Source organism: Aspergillus oryzae, chromosome 4 (genome assembly GCF_000184455.2).
Source record: "Aspergillus oryzae RIB40 DNA, chromosome 4".
NCBI lineage: Eukaryota > Fungi > Ascomycota > Eurotiomycetes > Eurotiales > Aspergillaceae > Aspergillus > Aspergillus oryzae.
The window spans coordinates 2,902,542-2,923,932 of NC_036438.1; the positions used below are offsets into that span (position 1 = coordinate 2,902,542).

The 21,391-nt window shown below is 49.2% G+C and overlaps 9 protein-coding genes across 9 annotated transcripts; 4 read left to right on the forward strand and 5 right to left on the reverse strand.

Annotated features, from left to right (window-relative positions):
• Window positions 1–146: 146 nt before the first annotated feature.
• AO090102000599 (uncharacterized protein) lies at window positions 147–2,424 on the reverse strand (the record flags this gene model as incomplete). The annotated part of the gene is made up of 2 exons (XM_023236753.1): window positions 147–1,687; window positions 2,337–2,424. The coding sequence occupies 2 exons, from the start codon at window positions 2,422–2,424 to the stop codon at window positions 147–149; spliced, it is 1,629 nt and encodes a 542-aa protein (XP_023091881.1).
• Window positions 2,425–4,946: 2,522 nt separating this feature from the next.
• AO090102000598 (zinc-dependent alcohol dehydrogenase) lies at window positions 4,947–6,515 on the forward strand (the record flags this gene model as incomplete). Its single annotated transcript, XM_001822696.3, has 5 exons — window positions 4,947–5,112; window positions 5,161–5,256; window positions 5,313–5,540; window positions 5,599–6,176; window positions 6,237–6,515. 5 exons carry the CDS (start codon window positions 4,947–4,949, stop codon window positions 6,513–6,515), a joined length of 1,347 nt encoding a protein of 448 aa, XP_001822748.1.
• Window positions 6,516–8,539: 2,024 nt separating this feature from the next.
• hapX (bZIP transcription factor HapX) lies at window positions 8,540–10,015 on the forward strand (the record flags this gene model as incomplete). Its single annotated transcript, XM_003190139.2, has 1 exon — window positions 8,540–10,015. One exon carries the CDS (start codon window positions 8,540–8,542, stop codon window positions 10,013–10,015), a length of 1,476 nt encoding a protein of 491 aa, XP_003190187.1.
• A 1,100-nt stretch (window positions 10,016–11,115) lies between these two features.
• AO090102000596 (mitofusin complex protein UGO1) lies at window positions 11,116–12,725 on the reverse strand (the record flags this gene model as incomplete). The annotated part of the gene is made up of 2 exons (XM_001822694.3): window positions 11,116–12,237; window positions 12,318–12,725. The coding sequence occupies 2 exons, from the start codon at window positions 12,723–12,725 to the stop codon at window positions 11,116–11,118; spliced, it is 1,530 nt and encodes a 509-aa protein (XP_001822746.1).
• A 389-nt stretch (window positions 12,726–13,114) lies between these two features.
• AO090102000595 (ferredoxin family 2Fe-2S iron-sulfur cluster binding protein) lies at window positions 13,115–13,876 on the forward strand (the record flags this gene model as incomplete). The annotated part of the gene is made up of 3 exons (XM_001822693.3): window positions 13,115–13,395; window positions 13,458–13,564; window positions 13,632–13,876. The coding sequence occupies 3 exons, from the start codon at window positions 13,115–13,117 to the stop codon at window positions 13,874–13,876; spliced, it is 633 nt and encodes a 210-aa protein (XP_001822745.1).
• A 281-nt stretch (window positions 13,877–14,157) lies between these two features.
• AO090102000594 (rRNA processing protein RRP15) lies at window positions 14,158–15,048 on the reverse strand (the record flags this gene model as incomplete). The annotated part of the gene is made up of 1 exon (XM_001822692.1): window positions 14,158–15,048. The coding sequence occupies one exon, from the start codon at window positions 15,046–15,048 to the stop codon at window positions 14,158–14,160; it is 891 nt and encodes a 296-aa protein (XP_001822744.1).
• A 314-nt stretch (window positions 15,049–15,362) lies between these two features.
• On the forward strand, window positions 15,363–17,007 carry AO090102000593 (RNA-binding signal recognition particle subunit SRP54; the record flags this gene model as incomplete). The annotated part of the gene is made up of 2 exons (XM_001822691.1): window positions 15,363–15,440; window positions 15,502–17,007. 2 exons carry the CDS (start codon window positions 15,363–15,365, stop codon window positions 17,005–17,007), a joined length of 1,584 nt encoding a protein of 527 aa, XP_001822743.1.
• A 325-nt stretch (window positions 17,008–17,332) lies between these two features.
• AO090102000592 (alkaline phosphatase family protein) lies at window positions 17,333–18,559 on the reverse strand (the record flags this gene model as incomplete). Its single annotated transcript, XM_001822690.3, has 1 exon — window positions 17,333–18,559. The coding sequence occupies one exon, from the start codon at window positions 18,557–18,559 to the stop codon at window positions 17,333–17,335; it is 1,227 nt and encodes a 408-aa protein (XP_001822742.3).
• Window positions 18,560–19,355: 796 nt separating this feature from the next.
• On the reverse strand, window positions 19,356–20,757 carry AO090102000591 (putative class III chitinase; the record flags this gene model as incomplete). Its single annotated transcript, XM_023236754.1, has 2 exons — window positions 19,356–19,619; window positions 19,885–20,757. 2 exons carry the CDS (start codon window positions 20,755–20,757, stop codon window positions 19,356–19,358), a joined length of 1,137 nt encoding a protein of 378 aa, XP_023091880.1.
• Window positions 20,758–21,391: the final 634 nt, after the last annotated feature.

The window sequence follows — 21,391 nt, forward strand, 5'->3', positions numbered from 1 at the left end:
ATACATGTATCCTGAGACATTGCTTTGGAAACTGAACAGTTCTATAGAATATATATATAGATATAGGTATTACAGATCCAACATCGGAATCCCAGATAGTGCATACTTATCGATGGAAACATTTCCTAGTATTCCAGAGGAGCGCATCAGAAATCTGCAAATTCCTTGTCCACCTCCTCGAAATAGTCGAAAAAGCCCTTGAACAGCTTCACACCCAATCCCGGATCCAAACTACCGGTAGTCGCACGGATACTGTGCATACTCAACTGCGGGATCCCCACGTCAATGGCCCTCATGCCAATGCGAGAACTGGTCATGGGTCCAATAGTCCCGCCACTACGGGAGTCATTACGAATCTGGAAGACCTGCAAGGTCGAGCCACATCGATCAGCGACACGCTTGATGAATCCGTAGCTCACACTGTCTGTTGTCATATGGCCGTTAGAGTCAGCCGAGACGGCCACACCGACGTTCAGACGGGGAGCATGGTTCTCAAGATAGACACCAAGGAAGTTCGGATTGACCGCATGGATGACGTCCGAAGACACGAAGAAGCTGTTCGCCACAGTTTGAGACAGCACGTTAGGACCGTAATTGGGTGAGAAGGCTTCCGTAATACGCTCTATGACACTGCTCATGAAGTTGGATCGAGCTCCCTGGCGAAGCAGGCTTCCAATTTCCTCGTCATCAAACATACCGACCATCTTGATAGAGCTAGTTGAAGTACTGTCGGATGAGGCAAGCAGAGCTTCCTGAGCGGCATAGCAGCAGAGCTTATCGTCAATGCGACCAGCAAAAATCAGGTCCTTGTCCAGGCCACCAACTTGTGCTGGTTGACTGTCATACAGCTCCAGCTCCCAGCTTATAATCGAGCTGTAGTCTGTGATACCAAGCTCCTTGGATATGACTTTGACAAGCTTTTCCGGTTGCGTGGCTGCAAATGTACCAGGTTTGATCCCGTTGTCTTGATCTATCTTGGATGGGGCTTGCTGCTGGAAAAGATCGGAGTTATCAACGCCAATTATAGGCACCATCTGAGTCTCTTTGTTGAAGGGGCCTTGCGAGGGAGCCCCGAAATGAGGTGCCAGGGTTGGGATCCGAGCAATGGGCCAGTCCAATTTGACTAATTTGGACTCGACTTTCCCGGTGTTGGAGTCTTGGACCAGAACACGGCCACCTATTGAGAGATCGCGGTCCCACCATGTGTCACTCAGAGCGCCTGCGTAGGGCGCAACTCCGAGCTGGGAAAAGCCAGCCTTGTTGGGCAGCTTGGACACGGGCTTCAATTTGGCGGTGAGTGCATCGATATGACCTGCAACAATGGCCATTCCATTGCCACTTTTATAATCTCTTCCAATTGAGAATGAGATGAAAGCACTACCATTCCGAGTGACGTAGTACTTCCCACCCTTCTCTAACTTGGAGTTCCACGTCTCGCGCTCGGGAAGGCGCTTGTATCCCTGGCTTTCGAGCTGCCTGGTGAAACCATCAACGGCGTGAAAGATCGTGGGGTTTGCTGTCATGAATTCGCAGTATGGTTTCGTGTAATCTTCCGGGGCGAAGGGGCCACTCCTCGCCACTGGGGTTGCAATGGTGGCTGGGGAGGGCTCAGGAAGCTGGGCCGACAGGCGATAAGCCATGGCAGAATCACGGAGATCAAGGACACTCCTTTTGGTCATGTCGAAGGCTAGGAGTTGGAAAATTTCTTAGTTTAAAGGCTAGATATCTTGTCGGAATGCGGTTTAAGAGGATTGGTACTAAAGGAAAGGAGGAGGCAAGGAGTAGGGGAGGGTCTAGAAGAGTGAGAAGGAGGAGAGAGCAGCTGAGGTGGAGCTAATTGCGGTCACGCCTTATCGGGGAAGCTGATAAACCATATTCAGGAACCAAAAACCAACCTCAGGCACGCTGATCCGCCAAGACGGCAGTTCTACGTCACATGCTCAATAAATGATGCAATTGGATGCATGCTTTCTACTACTTTACGGAGTACTGTGGTAGTATTCATCTACATTGGAAATATCTTGATATGATGGGGAATTCATGAAGAAGAGTATAAAACAGTGTCACGCAAAAAAATCGACGCCAAGAAGCGTACATGTTGTATCTAGCCTGCAGTGGTTGAATACACCTTATCATCCTTTAACTGCTTGAACCAACATACGCATTCCAATCTACAACGCCACCCGCACATTGCTCAGTAATCGCTGGCCCGGTGGTTGCTACAATCTCCCGGTTACCTCGCACGATAGAGATTCTGACAGGTCCTGTCTGCCCCTTGAAGGAGAAAGATCCATGATTGAGACCAGGTGCGGCGGCATCAAGAACAGAATGTGGACCTGGCCCAATTTGGACATGGACCTCGCTAGGCTCAGTGACGAATGCGCTAACGAACACCTTGTCCTGAGAGAGTTCATGGGGTTTCATTTCTGGTTGACCTATGCCTGGGTTGTTACCGGTTGTGCCGTCGGCGCTACCCGACTGCCCGGGGTTCAATCGATACCAATATACAATCTTTTCTGCATAGGATATGGGATGCTTTTGGTGGAGGGAAGTTCTGGCTGGGTTACTGTGGTGGTTCGCGATGTTCCGTCTGTACCCGTCAATATAATGAGGCAGAAAAGTTCGCCATGCATCGTGAGGGTGATTAGCGATATATCGCGAAGCCCCTTCAGGCACTCCAGCCTCGTAGACTGGGCCGATGTAATGCGTCTCTCCATAGTCGTTCCAACTCAAGATCTGGTAAATATAAGTCTATGGAAATCTCAGACAATCATTAAGGGTGACCATACCTGGACAAGAGGCGGTTGCAATTCAATGACCTGCTTCCAGCGATAGTGCCATAAATCATCTCCACGCCAGAGCCAATTCTTTCCCCATTGAGGGAGGTTCGTGTAGAACCAGGGAGCGACGGGCATCATATATGGTTTACCTGAGAGAGCTTTCATCCATTCCAGGTCGTTTGTCACCTTCTTGTCTTCTGCACCAACTGGCCAAGCATCCCAGCTAAAAGCACCATCGATATCATTTAAAACATTGCGTATACCAGCTGGTCCCATACTTGTCCAGCAGGGGATAAATAAACAACCTGTAGCGGCCTTGATATTCGGCCAGTCACCAGCGTTGCCGACACCTTCAAATGTCGATACCAGTGGCTTCTCCTCGTAGTGGAACTGCGCCTTTCGATTCTTATACGAATTGACGATAGTGATAACTCGATCTGCCGGCCAGGGCCCACCGGAAAGGTAGTCAAACGATATAAACAGGGAAAAGTTTCCAATCTTTTCAGCAGCATCATATGCTGCTTGGAGGGCTCGATCGGTGTGATGGTCTTGCGGTGCAATGTTCAATGCAAACCCATCAATGTGGGCTTTCTGCGCCTCTATAATGTCCAACTCCCACTGATCTGGCGTCATGTAGTACGCATTGCCGATCTAGTATCCGTCAGTATAGCACGCTCTTTTTCGAGGAAGCTTTTCTCTTACGATGAAGTGGGCGAAGACATTATGCGAGCCAGGCGGCGTGGGAACGCCCTGTGGCGCATGTTGAGCAACAACGGGTGGAACTGCTAGCGAAAAGATAATGTATGATAAGCCTCCTAGCCTTTATGAGAAATATAAATAGGTCCAGTTTATGATGAGATTTCCAGCCAAATTTCAAACATTGACATTTGAAAAACACAAGCCTTGGATGTACATCCGTTTTTGCAAACAATGCGCGTGATTTGAAAGAAACACTTGAACGCAAAAGGAGGAGGATGTTACTTCGAGTCAAAAAAAAAAAAAAAAAAAAAAAAAAAAAAAAAAAAAAAAAAAAAAAAAAAAAAAAAAAAAAAAAAAAAAAAAACTAGGTTTGGGATACTGCAGTGTAGGATAGCATAGGAGTACAATATGGACCGAGTATAGAAGAGAGCCAATTGGTCTGATCTCTCTTCTTGAGAATACAGAAATGCGAGCGGAAATTCACCAACCTTGTACTGGGGGTTGATGCTCTTGCTGGTGGTCGTGGTGATGATGGTGACGGAGTTTCTCCGGGGTATGGACATGGTCGAGAATACGATCGAGATGTTGTTTCATTGTAGAACTTGTGCAGTGAAGTATCACGTGGCTGCCAGAGATCTCGGAAGAAGAGAGAGAGGTCAAGATGAACCCTTCATCAATACAGGATGCTGAACAAATTCAAATGGTAAGCAGAAGCCTGAGATATCCCAAACGCCAGAGACGGGCTAAAGGAATCTTAAAAGGGACAGGATCCCCCTCATCTGACCGCACAGGACCCTCTCGGGAACCGAAGAACAACATAGATATCGCCACGAAGCATGGGTAGATAGGAAAAGGTGTATCAGGTAGACACACATACGGATATGCATCTGTTTAGGTCTCGACTGGGCTGATTTCCCCTTTCGTCTTGTTGATCGCACCGAATTGACCAGTTGCTCAGCTCACATGACCGGCACAGCTTCTTGGGCATAGGAGAGGGATCCCTTTTTGGCAACGCTTTTCTGATCCATCACCACTTATCTCTGTACTCTGTACGATCGGGTGGCTATCATACATGAAGCCCACCTTCCCAAGCAAATATTTCTCTCACCGACAACGCTCAGTCTCGAGTGGGTTTGCAAATGGCGTCATCAGCTTCAGGCTAAGTCCCACCGCAGCGAGGTGAAACTCACGCTTGAAAATGATGTAAAACAAAAAATTGCTCTAAAAAGGTCCATGACTGGAATGTATCATTATTACCCCAGTCCTCTCCAGACTGGAGAAGCCCAGGGAATGACTATGGTTGGGCGTTCCAAGATTTTTGCCCCAGGCCGATTCATAGTGATGTCAGTCCTGATGATGTACTCAACAACCACTATTGAAATATCACCTTTTAATCCACGCATGCACCATCCATAATTGAAGCCGTAAGTTAATTTGAGAGTGCTTTAACTAATTCAATAGCTCAAAATGGCCGCATCCCAAGCTGCAAATATCGTGGAAAAGGTGGTTGGACATAATGATAATGCCACCGTCACAACCGATGTGAGTAACTATAATAAGGGAGCTTATGGGCAGGAAACGGGAGAGAAAATCAAGGCCACGACATGGCAGGGAAAGAACAGTGTCCAAATCGGTATGTACTGATGCACAATCGAGAAAAGGTCAGCCTAATAGCCAGCAGTCGAGATGCCAAAACCAAGAGTTGTGGATGAGGGCGATGTGATAGTCAAGGTAACTGGTAGCACAATCTGTGGAAGTGACCTTCATCTATACCATGGTATGAATTCATTCGAGCAGCCATTGATGGACGTGCCGGCTCATCCTTTGTTTTAGGTGTCATCCCCCAATTAGAGAAGGGCGATGTTCTCGGCCATGAGTTCTGTGGTGTTGTCGAAAGCGTGGGACCAACTGTAAAGAAGGTCAAGGCTGGAGATCGCGTTGTTGCGGCTTTCCCAATTGCTTGTGGAGAATGCAGAAACTGTAAGGAGCAATTGACATCAGCCTGTGAACGGACGAATGAAAACTCCATTACGAATGCGATGTACGGTAAACGGACAGCAGGTACGTTGCTTGTATGCGAAAGTCTTGAGTTAGATGAAGCTTATCTTTGTCACCCTAGGGATGTTCGGTTATAGCCATTTCACCGGAGGCTTCGCGGGAGGTCAAGCAGAGTACGTTCGTGTGCCTTACGGCGATGTTAATCTACTGCAGCTCCCAGCGGACGTTCCAGATGAGAAAGGTCTCTACCTTTCGGATGTCCTGGCAACCGCCTATCATTGCGTCGTTGATACGGGCGTGAAGAAAGGCGATGTTGTAGCCATTTGGGGCGGAGGCCCAATCGGCCAGATGGCTGCGGAATACAGCTTTAGCCAGGGGGCCACTCGTGTCATCCTTATCGACGGGGGAGAGGGAGCGTGGAGGTTGGATTTTGTCACGAGCAAGATACCAAAGCTTGAGACAATAGATTTCAGCAATCTACCAAGAGGAGAATCGATCACCTCCCAGCTAAAAAAGATTGTACCTGGAGGGCCAGATGTGGCGCTAGAATGTGCCGCAGGAGAGTATGCTAAAGGATGGGCACATTATTTCGAGATGCTCCTGGGAATGGAGACGGACACCTCGGAAATTCTGAATGAGATGATCACTGCTGTCCGGCCATTTGGACGAATCGGTGTAACCGGTGTCTATGCTGGCTACGTAAGTAAAACCGCCGTATTCTGTAGCCTTGTCTTCAGCCATTGACTGATTGCTATACAGACGAACCACTTCAACATTGGTGCTCTCATGCAAACTGGTATCCGGTTCATCGGCAACGGCCAGGCACCAGTCCAGAAATACTGGGAACACCTCTTGGAACTCATACGGCGGCAAGAGATTAATCCATTGGACATGGTAACCCACCGTGTCTCACTGGAGAATATGCCGGAATTGTACGCGGCGTTCGAGGGACGAGACAAAGGTATGCAGAAGGTTTATGTGCAGACCAGGTTTTCATCACCTCCGGCGGAAGGATCACCCCAGCTGACCGAACTTTGAACGGATACTTCTACGACTACTTGGATTTCTATATACGAAGGATGGCATACATGTAACCCAAAAATACACAAAAAGAGAGGGAGGGAAATAAACAAAAAAGAAAAAAAAAAAAAAAAAAAAAACCATTTCGTGCTATAAGATTGGCGTTTAATCGGCGAGGTTCGGCAGATGGCAACTCATCCAGCCAATGCCAAGGAGAGTACAGGAGATGAGTACTTTTAGCTTTCCCGCAAATAGTATTTCAGTCCGAGTGTTGAGCATGTTTCTTTGAATCTAAAATGTAATAAAAAACCCTAGGTCTCTAATGCTGGCTCTGCCTTACGGAGTACAACCGTATCTAATCAGGCGATTGCTCGCCTATTCCACGTTTTCATATTCCGCATCCCTTGTTCCCTGCAAGGGATCCAGAGGAAACATATTGCCATGCACAGTTTGCCTACGAAAGTCGGTCAATGAGGGTATCCTTCGTGGTAAATGCTATAGCAGTTTCGGTCCGTGTTTCGCCGTTCAATTCCGTTGATCGGCATCAAAACCGAGTAGGATACCGGTCAATTGAGCACGGGGGTTGGGATTTGAAATCCATGATATTAGTAAAACCAAGCAAAAATTTTCCTTCCGTCCCCTCTATAAAGCTTTGGTCCCAGTCAGCTATGCTAAACAAGGTTAACGAGATTCGTCCGTTCAAGAGATCGTCGATGGACGGTTTAGCGTATTACGGCATCAGAATGATCAGATAGCCCAATCTGGTAAAGCCGGGATCAGATAAGATCAGATGATGGAGGGAGATGAAGTGCCGAATGGAAAGCATTACCATTATAGTCGCTTTTCTACGGGACAAACGTGACAAAAGTGACAAGAGAACTATAATATTTCTTTTAATATTTTTTTAATTCTTCTTCTTTCTCTCATAGGGAAACGGGTGGCGGAGTACTCTATAAGTCTATTTGAGATACTGATGGTTTTTCTTGGAATTCGAATTTTTCTCATAGCTACCTAGCTGGAACCAGAGCTAGCTCAACGGAACCAGAAGATTATGAATAATCTTATCGATTATAAATGGCAGAAGAACACTCTATCGTAGTACTCTGCTGTGTAATATCATGTGGGTTTCAGGGGAGAGAGGAGGGAGAAAAAAAAAAAAAGAGCCAAGGACAATCGCGGCCACCGCGGGTGAGCAGATTCCACACTGGTGCCGAAAAGAGTATTTATGACTACTATGTACTCCGTACCCACCACATCCACCTCATGGTTTGGAGGAAAAGAAAATTTCAAGTTCCATGGGTTTGAGGATAGAGTCGGAATTGATTGAAGTCACCACTTCTGATCATATGGTTGCATGCATGATATGAGATTTCTTGTGTTTCCCACAATACTAGTAATCAATCTCAAGATGTTAGGATACCCTATGCCAGAAGGTGTTGCGCATGCCTACTACGGCATACGCGTTACGTGTTTCTCCAGACTCACTGTGACTGCAGGGCAGGAGGAAGCTCTAGTTCATGCCCTAATAGGTGCAAACCCCAACGTCTCCATTGATTGATAAACCAGGGAGCAAGTATGGGTCAACGAATAAGAAACCCAAGCGAGTAAGTGACTCCACCAGTCGCCGAAATCGGTGAGACCGCACGATAATCTAATCTGATCCGATCACCTTTTTCCAGTCCTGTTTCCCCCTCCCTCTTCCTCCTCGGCTTCTTTCTTTCCCTAATCTTCATCTTAAGAGTCTCCTTCGTTCATTTTTACCTCCCCAGAGATTCTATGCTCTGGGAAAGTGAACCTAGGGAGAATTGCTTCCAGATTACACATCTTATAGCTCATCCATCCTTCGCCTCGCTTACTGGCTGCAGGGGCGCACTTCCGCTCTTCCGGCCGCAGCGATCAAGTGACACCACCTGTTGGTCCGTGGACTCTCTTTCCCTACACTTTCCAACCTTCACCTTATCTTCTACACCCGCACCCGGGGACATGACCCGCTGACTTCTACCCAGAGTTCCTCTTGAAATAAAGAGGCAATCCTAAATAAAATGGCAACTCCCGCACCTTCAATAGCCCCTGCGCCCACTCCAGCTCCGTTGGCTCCCGCAATTGCCGCCAAGCCAACCATTTCACCGTCTCCCGGACCGGGTACACCCGGATCCGTCACCTCCAAGGAATGGGTTATACCACCACGTCCCAAACCTGGCCGGAAGCCTGCCACAGATACGCCGCCTACTAAACGTAAGGCGCAGAATCGTGCGGCCCAAAGAGCGTTCAGGGAACGTAGAGCCGCCCGCGTCAATGAGCTCGAAGACCAAATCAAGAAAATCGAAGAAGAGCACGATATTCATGTGGCAGCGTTCAAAGAGCAAATTTCAAATTTGTCTCATGAAGTCGAACAGTGCCGGAATGAAATGACATGGTGGCGCGACCGATGCCACGCTCTGGAGAAGGAAGTCTCGGTCGAAAGAAGCGCGAAGGAAGCCCTTGTTAAAGAGTTCCGGTCGTCGCTCTCAGATAAGAATGCCCCTGCGGGTAGGGCACCATTGACTCGTGTGTCTGCCAGAAACTCCGGTTCTGGACGAGCTACAAATGAAAGGTCTTCGCCGAGCAACGCCAACAGTGGTAGTAACGATGATGAGCAGGAGGAAGTGCCACTGGGCTGTCCTAGTTGTTCTTCTACACATTGTCAGTGTATTGAAGATGCATTTGCAATGCCGGGCGTTGAGTCATTGCATTCTAAGCGTCTTAGCACCACTGGACAAGGGCGTGCCGAGCCTGAGATAAAGCCCGACCCGGAGGAGATGGAAATCGACTTTACCACACGGTTTGCCGCCCCTCAACCACAGGAAGACAATGCCACGGCTGTTTCATCCCCCGCGGTTGATCCGTGCGGCTTTTGCCAGGATGGAACCCCATGTATATGTGCGGAAATGGCAGCCCAGGAAGAGCAGCGTCGACAGTCCTTCGAGAACAACCGTCTTGCACCTATTCAGAACCTGTCTCAATTCACACCACCTCCCTCCGATGGCGACGTTCGCTCTGAAGTCACTCTGCCGTCCATTAACCAGGCAACCAACCCCTGTGCGAATGGCCCTGGCACCTGTGCCCAATGTCTTGCGGACCCGAAGAGTACCCTTTTTTGCAAGACGCTGGCGGCCTCCCGCTCCGCCAGCGTTGCCTCCTCCGGATGCTGCGGCGGTAAGGGCGCCGATGGCGGGTGTTGCCAGTCACGCAGTTCCAACCCTCCGCGTGCTGCCGCTGCCAAATCGACATCTGGTAGATCTACGACGCCATCACTGACCCTCTCTTGTGCTGATGCCTTCACGACATTGTCACGTCACCCGAACTTCTCCCGTGCCAGCGATGAAATTTCTACGTGGCTTCCTAAGCTTCATACATTACCGAATCCTAAGGATGTTGCATCACCTGATCGATGCTCCTCGAGGGCGGCACTCGAGGTCGAGGCAGCGAGCGTAATGGGCGTCTTGCGCTACTTTGATCGGAGGTTTGCCGACAAATAAGCCGTCCGCCCAACTACGTTCATGAATCTATGCCATATAATTTCTTTTAATTCTTTTCCTTCTTTATGATACCCAAACTTGACTCGTGTCTGAGTTTGTATTATACAACATCTCTCTTTTTTCTTTTCTTTTCTTTTCTTTCCTTTTTTTTTGGAACTCATGATGGGAGACGGGATGCATTTCAGTTTCTAATATCTTCGATCCTCGGGCCCATGTTTCCATGGATTTGTTTTCTTTAGGCCTCCGTGACGTGCACCGAGGGAACTTGGAAGAAAGAACAAAAAGAAGCCAGGGCTATTTCTTGCTTCACTTCGACCTTACGTTTAAAAAAGAGGGGATGGATGGATCGATATGGTATGGGATGGAATGGAATGAATACAATTCACTCCAATGATTAGACGGGTGAATGATCGGCGTTATCTATTTACTTTCATTTTGGGTTGATTTCGGGTGATTCCAAAAATAAAATCCAAGACGAACATGGCCCAAAAGAATATTACATATGTACGGGTTGAGCCGCGGCTCAGATGAAAACAGCCATTGCGTTTCATCCAATATAGAGTCCTTCTGGTTTGGAAAATCAAGTTGGAATCAGTTTAGATAGATGGAATGGGTCCTTCTGGGTGGCGATCTGATTGGTTTGATGTATTTATCGACCGACATACGAGGGGTATTTTCATCATAATGTAGACTCCTTGAAACATATGGTTTCATTGCCACTGCTGTCCGAAATGAAAGGCTCTGTATAAGGAGATGAGATGGCTGATGTACCATGACGCTAAAGCTGGATGAGTGATATACATATTCCCAATGTTAAACGGCAGGAATAAAAGGGAAAAGAGTTCGAAGACCTATCAGAAAGCATGTCGCCGCCGTTGATATCTACAAAATGAACACAAACAGGTCCAACGCCTTCAACCCCCTTGCGCCAGCTAGGTAGGCAAAATAGTAAAGGGCGTAGAGGTAGTGGGGAATTGATTAGGGGCAGGACAAGGATGATAACGAAGAATAGGAGTGGGTATGATAACAAGATAAACAGTGAACCAAGTTGGGACAACTGTGGGTGTCAGGTGCATGAAAACTCAACAGATGTGGTTTGATCAAAAGCGGCCTCCACTAGGCATCGCTCCATCCTCCGCGATGGCACCAGCGCTTCCAAGAAAGCTGGCGCCCCAGATACCGGCAATTCCCCACATACCAATTCGCCAGCCGCGATAGAGGCCATGAATTCCCTGGCCTTGCCGTTTCCTCAGCGCAATGGGCTTGTTGAATAAGGCCTGTGCCTTCTCAGCCTCTGGGTTCGGTTGAACACCCTCCTCGTATACAATACCCCACATCGTTCCGACAATACCCCTATATGTACTGGGTGTCGGAACGATGGTTTCGACCTCAGGAGCTTCAGTGGTAGCCTCTGAGGGCTTTGCAGAACGCAGCCCACTAGTAGACTGTTGGCGGAGGCTTGGGGACGTGAAAGTAGCGATCTGTGCGCGACGCAGCACAGTTTCCAGAGGGAACCGGACTGCCAGTTCTAAACCGGACCCCATGAAGGTAAACAAGTTCCACATGGACGGGTTGAGGACGGGGTCAAGAGACAGGTACGATTTCAGGAAGAGCGGAGTGGTGGTCATTATGAAGTTGGGCAAACTGGAATGGAGGATCGTGATTGGCACTAGATGAGGGGGTACCGTGCAGTTAGGAGTTGGAATTTGTCGAATGGCTCGTATAAGGGAGCGGGGTCCATGAGTGACGGGTGTAAGAATGAGGAGTGTGCGGGCTGTATCAATCGGGGAGAGGATCAATGCAGACAAGGATGTAGAGATGAATGACAGGACCAAGGTGGCGATTGGAGAGGTCGAAGTCAGAATGTCCGCTGTCATAGAGGATGAGATATCATCTTCTGGTAGCCCCACAATAGCTGACAGGAGACTGCGAATGAATGTGTTCAATGTTGGGAGGAGTAGAGAGTAGATAAATGTGGCATTGGTTGCTTTCCATGGGGATGTTGGTCCACTGGTGGTCCACAACTGGGAAAGTACATCCATCAGAGAGCCTGGGTTTTTGATTTTCAAAGCGTTCCGGGACGATGGGGTTGAGGCTTGAATGTAACCGCTTCGATCAGTGATATGGCGTCGGGCTTTTCGAGATCGTGAGTTTGACGGCGACGAGGCTGCAGGTGCTGTCGATGTGAAGTAACTGCTCTCATCGTCTGAAGATAGCGCATCCTAATTGACCCATTGCAACGTTAGCCATCACGTAGATTGTTCCCCCCTCTGGTCCTTCTAGGGTTACACTTAGAGCTTACAACTCCATCTTCTTCTTCTTCGTCCCCTTCCTCGCCATAGGGATCGCTCCGAGCACCCGAACTTTGCCTCCGATGGCCATCCAGAAGCCACTGTCCATCCTGACTGTCGGGCACGACATAGGCCTGTAGAATGGTCTTCGCGACGTCAAACGGTTGTGCAGTCAAGAGACTGGTATATTTCCAAAGTGCACGGTCCAAGGCATCTTTGATCCAGCTTGATACCGAGGGAGAGTTCTCTAAATAATCCGAGTAGTCCAAGTCGGACAGCAAGTCGCGGGCAGAGCTTCCAAAAACATGGGCCGATGACGCATCTGGAGGGGATGAAGCGGCGTTGGAGGCCTCCAGGCCCATGGAGGGGGGAGAGTAATAAGGGCGCAGAGGATTGAGCCCTTCACGAGAAGATGCCATCGTTGGGGGAGGTAGGGGAGTGTTCTATGGAGATTGACGATTTCTTGTAGAAAGGGAAGGGCGGATGTTCTTGTCGGAAGTTTTTGGATTTATTGTTCTAGATTAATTTACCGTTTAAGGTCCAAGGCGGAGAGCAAAAAAGGTCAAGAAAAAAAAGGTTAAGTTGGAAGCAGCGAATGATTATGTCCGAATTTCCCGCCTTCTCCTCGGAGTTACTCTCTTTTTCTCCCTCCAGATTCAATCAATCGATCTTCAATTGAAACGTCTCTCTTCTAGATTTTCCTTTCTATAGTCCCCTGCCTTTTGGCAATCTACTCTCCTGGGAGTCTATTCACTATACTTTCCTTTTCTACAATCCTCTATAATTCCTCGTCGCATACTCTATAAACATGTCGTTCTGGAGAGAAACTTTCCTTAATTTGCGTCATGCCGTGCCGAAGACTGTCCCCGGAGATCGCGCATGCCGCGCCCAATCGAAACGGCTTCTTACTTATTCCTCACAGAGTCCTCGAGTGACTGCCCCGAACCAGTACTCGTTGTACGCTAAGAGACCCGGGTATAGTGTGAGTCAACGGCGGGTATGGAACGGATTGAACCCTCAATGCCGAAGCTTTTCGGCCTCCGCGGGAGTTCAGCATGGCCATATCACACCTCCGAAACCCGGAGAGGAGTAAGTCATGGCCTAGCTATGATGTTATCTCATGGACCATGTGCTGATGTGACTCGTTGCAGGCTCAACATCTCTTTCATTGACAAGGATGGTGAGAAGTACGACTTCCAGGTATCCGAGGGGGACAATTTGTTAGACATTGCGCAGGCCAATGATCTTGAGATGGAAGGTTCGGATCCCCTTGGGACAGGGCACAATGCTCAAGCCTGCTTACTGACTGGTTTCCTCTGCGCTAGGAGCTTGCGGCGGTTCATGCGCCTGCTCGACATGCCATGTCATTGTGGAGGACCCCGACATGTTCGACAAGATGGAAGAACCATCCGACGACGAAAACGACATGCTGGATTTGGCATTCGGGCTGACAGAGACATCTCGGTTGGGTTGTCAAGTTATCATGAGCAAGGAGCTTGACGGACTAGTTGTCCGTCTGCCCTCTATGACCAGGAACTTGCAGGCGAGTGACTTCGAGCCCAAGAAATAAAGCCCGCAGGGACATTGTGCTGTGATGTGATGGTACCTACTGGGAGGAATCAAAGCGCGTTCAAGCAATACAGTGAAGTAGCATTTTGAGACGATCTAGCAAATGCCGGAGGCCTTTGGTTGTAAATGTATATTGTACTATTGGGTATTCTCATCTCCATTCTATTTTGCAAGAGTCTGTAAATAGGAATAACTTTTAATCCAAACGTGCAATAAAAAAAAACAAAACAAAACCCCAACGCCTAAGATATGTTTGCTTCTCAACATATACAGAATCTCCATTTAGGCCTCCTCAATATTCAATGGCTTGCCCTTCTTTCCACTAATCAGCTCCAGGAATCCTTGTTTGCTAACCTCATTGACGGCCTTCTCTCGTTCGCCAATGCCGATGGTACCCTTCTTCCTCTCGCCTTTGGCCGCTTCTTCTCCGCGCACTTGAGCTGCTCGAACAGCATTGAAAAGTTTCACCACACCACGCTGGGCGATTTTCCGAAGACGCTTCTCTTCCTCAGCAACAGCGCCAGCCTCACCTCGTTCGATTCCTAGAACATCACGAATCCGACCGCGATCTAACTCTTCCTGCTTCTCGGCGCGCAGTTTGGCTCGTGCTTGCTTGTCCAATTTCTCGTCGGCAAAATCTGTGCTGGCTTGCGTGGCTATTTTACTGCGTGAGAGGACAGGATCCGCCCGGGCAGAGGAAGGTAGTTTTGTCGCCAAAATCTTAGAGATAGAGGTAGAGAACGCCGAAGGATCATTCCGTTTGGGGACAGCTCTGTGGTCCGTAGTTGACGTCGGCATAGACACATCAGAGTCGTAATCATCATCCTCATCTTCAGCATCAGAAGATACGTCTGAGCCCGAAGCTTCATGCTTTTCATCCTTCTTATCGTCACTGTCAGACGATTCATCGCCGTCGTCGTCGCTGCTCTCTTTATCCTTTCTCTTCTTTGAAGCAATTGAAGATTTTGTCTGTTCCTTCGGCTTCTTTACTTTGACCTCGTCCTCGTTGGAATCTGCTAAACTGACAGCTTTAAAATCGGTTGCTCCATCTTCCGCTTCGTCAGAACTGCTGTGGTATTCGCGCTGCTTCCTAAACTTCTTTTGAGGCCGTCCAGTTTTGCCCTGCAGACCTTCCAAGACCTTGCGCTTCTTTGCTGTAGTGGATAGACGCATGATAATTGAGGGAACGTCTGAATTTAAGCTGTGGTAAATTTTTCGTGTTGATATAGGAATTGCATGGTCTTTTTTTTTTCTTGTAAGTCTCGAATACATTCAAAGGCGGAAGAAACAATGATGTCTCTGATTGGCTGACCGCCCGCTCCAGACTCTCCGCACTGGAAATGATTGAGATTGGTGGCCTCTCCGACATTCTACCTGTCGATCAAGCATTGCCATTATTCGGTTTCTGATCACCTAACTTCCCTACGCCCTGTTCCTTATTGATTTTACTGCGATACCAACCTTTATCTCCTAAGAGAGTTCCCGCCATGGTCCTTCAGGATCTCGGGCGGCGTATCAACGCCGCCGTCAATGACCTGACTAGGTCCAACAATCTAGACGAGAAGGTGGGCTGCCAATATGTGCATTTGATTCTCAAGGAGGTTTCACGCAACTAACGCCTTCTAGGCTTTTGATGACATGTTGAAAGAGATCTGCGCTGCACTTTTATCAGCCGACGTAAACGTTCGTCTCGTCCAGTCACTTCGGAAATCTATCAAGTCCAGCGTGAACTTCGCCTCCTTGCCCCCCGCCGTCAATAAGAAGAGGTTGATTCAGAAAGCGGTCTTCGATGAATTAGTTGCTCTGGTCAATCCACATGCAGATCCTTTCCGACCCAAGAAGGGCCGGTCTAATGTGATTATGTTCGTTGGTTTACAGGGTGCTGGTAAGACGACAACTTGTACCAAGCTGGCTAGACATTATCAGATGCGGGGCTTCAAAACGGCACTCGTCTGTGCGGATACCTTCCGTGCCGGTGCATTCGATCAGCTGAAACAGAATGCGACAAAGGCCAAAATTCCTTACTATGGAAGTTTGACGCAGACCGACCCCGCAGTGGTGGCGGCTGAGGGTGTGGCCAAGTTCAAGAAGGAGCGGTTTGAGATCATAATCGTGGATACTAGCGGTCGTCACAAGCAGGAGGAGGAACTTTTCACGGAAATGACGCAGATTCAGACTGCTGTCACCCCAGACCAGACGATCTTGGTCCTCGACAGCACGATCGGTCAAGCGGCCGAAGCCCAGTCGGCGGCCTTCAAGGCAACAGCTGATTTTGGTGCCATCATTATCACGAAGACGGACGGGCATGCTGCTGGAGGTGGTGCTATTTCTGCTGTAGCAGCTACACATACTCCCATTATCTTCCTCGGCACGGGTGAACATATGATGGACCTTGAACGGTTCGAGCCAAAAGCTTTTATCCAGAAGCTACTGGGCATGGGCGATATGGCAGGATTAGTCGAGCACGTTCAGGCCGTGACCAAGGACTCAGTAGCAGCCAAGGAGACGTACAAGCACATCTCGGAAGGTATCTATACGGTGCGTGATTTCCGAGAGAACATTTCCTCGATCATGAAAATGGGTCCCCTGTCAAAACTTTCTGGCATGATCCCTGGCTTGTCCAATCTCACTGCTGGGCTGGATGATGAAGATGGCTCGCTTAAACTCCGCCGCATGATCTACATTTTTGACAGTATGACTACGGCAGAGCTTGACAGCGATGGCAAGGTCTTTGTGGAGCAGCCTAGCCGGATGGTCCGCATCGCCTGTGGTAGCGGCACGACCGTGCGCGAGGTCGAAGACCTTCTGTCGCAGCACCGCATGATGGCCGGTATGGCCAAGCGCGTCGGTGGGCAGAAGAAGCAGATGCAACGAGCCCAGAATATGCTCAAGGGTGGCAATAAAGAACAGCAGCTCGCCGCGATGCAGAAGCGCATGGCCTCCATGGGTGGCGCAGGTGGCGCAGGTTTCCCTGGAATGCCCGGTATGGGCGATATGGCCAAGATGATGCAAATGCTCCAGGGACAAGGCGGCGGTGGTGGTCTGCCAGGCCTTGGAGGTATGGACCTACAGGGGATGATGAGCCAAATGAGCGGATTGATGGGCGGAGGAGGACGCGGTAGAGGACGGTGATCCCAACATTGTTTCTTTTCATGTCAATTTTCTTTTCTCTCCTGTATCTGTTTGTTTCGTGGTGATACCGCTTCATGGGTCACGATTGATCGATTATACAGCATGTGGATGGTGTTGGGCGCGTATTGTTTTCATTGCCATGGTATGATTTTAACTTCTTCAAAGAACGATACTTAGGTGACATTTTATACGTCGATAGGTTGCAATAGTGACGGTTAATCTTACCATACTGTACATTAACATATTTTTAGTATGAATTGATACGTTATCGCCAGGGAAAATTCGACGATATATGTATTGATCTATGCCAGGTCCATATTCATAATCAGTCGAGTCTTTCTGCTGTTCCCGTTCTATCCAAAAGTTTAGAGACTTGAGCCCTAAACTGGTTAACTAGCTGTCCTCTTACTTCCTCCACCTGACTAAGGACGGCTCTGAGCTGGGCACTCCATCCAACTAGTTCACGGTTGTCCTCAAGGACTTTACCTGGCAGGAGTCGCGGGTGTCTGACAGAGGCAGCCGAGGCAACATCCTCATACCCGGGAAGTGGGACGCTGAGACTATATTTCCAGGCGACATCGTTGTCAACATAGAGTGAGTAGGTAAGGACGGAACTGGGTACGGTTGCCGTCCTGCCACTGATGAGTACGGTCTCATCGCGGATGTCGATATCGATTAATCCGTACTTGGTGTTACCGGTTGGGATGTATTTGACCGTGACATCTTCATTGTCGGTTTGATGGTAGGTCCGGATGGGCAGGTAGAACATACTGAGCGGACCGACACTGAATTCGTGCAGGCCTTCTCCGGCGGTATCGGGGAGAAGTTCATCGGGCGTGTAGTCAAATGTAGGATCAGGGAATCGGGTCGCCCCGAACTCGTGTCTGTCTCCACTGAGCAGGATGATACGAATTCCCAGCTCTCGCTCAGCGCGCCACATGGCTTCAAACACTGTGCGACGCTCGTTCAAAAACCCACCCCATGTGTCGGTCGTGCCGACGCGCCAGTTTTTAGTAAATGGAACGCTGGAGGCGACGATCTTCCAACGCACTTCGGCTGGTTCAGGACGAGACAGATATGCAAGCAAGGACTGCAGTTGCGCTGAGCCAAGAATGGTAGAGTCCGGTTGGGCGGGCTCGGAGCGATAGGTGCGGGTATCCAACATGAAGAATGACGCCGGGCCGTTGATGAAAGAGAAATAGGTTGTGTTTTCTGGCTTGGCAAAAGGAGTGGCTGGGATCGGGGGGTTCACACTGACGTGGTAATGGATATAGGGGTCAGCAGCAGCCAAATAGGGAGCTGTATTGTTGCCCTTCGACCAGTCATTCTCAATCTCATGGTCGTCTAGAGTGTGTATCCACGGCAGGTCGATGGCCGGGTTATCACCATGGGAATACCACGAGGGAGAAGAATACACACGACGATATTCACTGCGGTAATGTGATACAGACGAGCCAAAGCGCTGGGGAACGTCGATATAGATGAAGTCACCGAGGAACAGCATAAAAGCCGGTCGAAGCAAGGATGGCAATTTGCTGACGGTCTCAGTCATCTTCTCAATGCCCTCGATACGCAATGGATGAGATAACGGATTGTACGGGAAGTTTGGCTTTATGCAGCTAGACGTCAAAAAGCTAAGCCGGTCGGCAGATGCCGAACCAGGAAGAGGCGCGGTGACAAAAGAGCCTGTGCGATTGTTGGACAAAGAGTATCGATAATGCGAGGATGGTTTCAAGTTTTGCAAAGTCACCGAGGTTGTGAAATCCGTCGATTCATCAAGTGCATATATAATGCCTTCTTCCACCCATTTCAAGGGGTCATCCTGTTCCGCTTCTTGGTAGAAGACCACCAGGGGTAGTTGAGCCGAGTCCGGCTCTCGAACGAGCAAATTCGCTGTAGTTGGGGAGACATAGCCAATGCGCGAGAAGGCAACATCGTTTGCAGGATAGAAAACTAACCCACGCAGTAGAAGGTCGGAAGTGAAGAGTGTAAGGACAATGTTAACCAGCACTGTCAGCCGGGTCACCAACGGCGACGTGGGGGAGGGCAGTCCCGTTAAAAGCGTCTTAAGAACGCTATCATTAGATAGAGACTCTGCAGATCCTGCGCATATCTTCTGTGAGCAAATCCAGAGTGGGGAAGCACTATGGGGTAGGGATATACTTACTGGAAGTGTTCCTGGAGCGTTTCAAGTCATGGGGGCGATTGGTGGTGCTCTCATCAGCCGGCCGACTGAGCGAGAACAATGAAGATAGATACACCACTAACGAGGTGAAGATTAGAGGTGGGAAATGATGACCGGGGATCTGCACACGAATGAGCAGCCGTTATTTGGTAATTGAACGAACTTAGATGGACGCACCCAGCGAAGAAAGATGAAGGCGGCGAGTCTGAGTATCACGGAGCTCGTGGCCGCGGCAACCCGCGGCAAGGAAACCATAGCTTCGTGGGAAGGTTTTAGGCGCGCTGCGAGATAATGAGTGTTCTTTTAGCCATGAATTATTCTCCGTTCGAGCTTTAGAGAAGAAGCTCAGGTGACATTCTGATAGGTAGAGAAGTGGAGCTGAGAATAGAGAAGTTGGAGTTTGGAAGATGTGGTGGACTGCAGTTGACTAGTATAGGCGGTATGACGACATTGGACATTCCACCCGGTTAGCCTCAGGTACACACTTCCACAATAACTAGTACTCTCCCCTATCGTTCTACATATCATATCTCCAGCAATGAAAGAATGTAAAGTAGTTGTATATAATTTGATTACATTCGTTGGTCTGTTTTTATGCTCTACGTCCATAGATCTCTACCGTTGTTGATTCATCATATCTCGGAGAACGTTCATCAAACCGCTCGCCATAAGCCCTGATAAAAAGCCATGACCAGATCCTTCATATGCATGCTAAGCGACATCTCCGCCGCCCATTGCCAGGGCTTCTCCCGCTCCCCTGGTTTGGCATTAAAATACTCCCAGCCCATAACACCGCCAAAGTTGGGGAACTGCTCAACCAGCTGGCCTAATATAGGCCCAATGATCTCCCGAGGAACGTAGCCCTGCGATCCATTGCCGGGGTTCGTCAACAGTCCGTAAACGACGCGTTGCGGTGACCATCCTTGCGCGACGATCGCCGCATACATACGAGGATCATCCGCTGGGCCCCAGCCGTTGTAGAACTGTGTATTATACCAACTAATTTTCGATGCTCGTTGTCGCTCAAGCTCCCGGTAGTCAAACCCGGAAAGATTACCAATCCCTAGAAGCGCCGCTGCCACTGGGGCCAGCGTTATGATGAAGCCATCTCCCAGGTCCGATTTGAGTCGATCAATAAGTCTAATGATACCTGAAAGCGACATCTCCTCCTCCACGTCTAAATCCAGCCCTTCCAGTTGATGACGCCGAATCATGGCTAGGAGAGGCAGGTAGTACCGTTCGAATTTGTCCTGGTCACCGTCCAAACAGCGGAAGGAACCTTGAGCGGCTCCTCCTAGCATTCCCATGACACGTACCCCACTCTGTTTCAAGAGAGGTACCTCTGTCCACAGCTCATCATACATGCTATGATGGGGCGGATCATCGTTGAGCGTAATATGACCCGGTTCGGCATTCAGGTGAAAGGCAGCAATGATGATGTGCGTGATGCCAGTGTTGTTCTGCACCAGCGGTAGCGCGGACACATATTGACCTCGATCCGGACGGAGTGTTTGGTGATAGCATATCACCCGGCATCGGTCGACCTGCGCAGGTATGGGAGGCATCGTTTCTTAGCTTTAAAAGGAGGTTGGAGGTGGCTGCGGATTTGCTGCACTGGTCAGGACCAAGTCCAGCATTTCGATGAGGAGCAACAGCGGGGTAGTGAGATTACAGACGGTCTCTGGGGGGCCGCAGCTTAGCCGTCAGGTTCTCCCATTGCTTCGCGACCGGTTTGGACAGAAGGCCAGTCCGAACGCACCTCAGAGGGTCAATATTTGGGGAGATAAAATAAGGAGGGGATTCAACAAAGGACGGAATGGGTGATGGTTACAAGAAGACTCTGTGATGGTCTTGGTAAGGGGTGTCTCTTTACAGTACGGTAATCCTGGTACTTGTATCTATTACATACGGGGTATGTACAGTTCGATATCAAGGAAAGCTCTTCCTCTACGCTAAACCTAATATGGAGCATAATAAACACCTGATATGAAAACCTGAGGATTCCGGCCGGCACACGGGCGGGTTCCCAGTATCGCCGGTCCAGGCGCGTCCGTTACATCGACATACTCTATCTGCTGGTTATCGTTATCAAAGTCCACCTCGATTTACATGACCTTGTCAGCCCTTCTGCTAAATCAATAATGTCGCCCTAGCCAATTGATCTTGATTCCTAGCATTCACTCACCTACCGACCGCGAC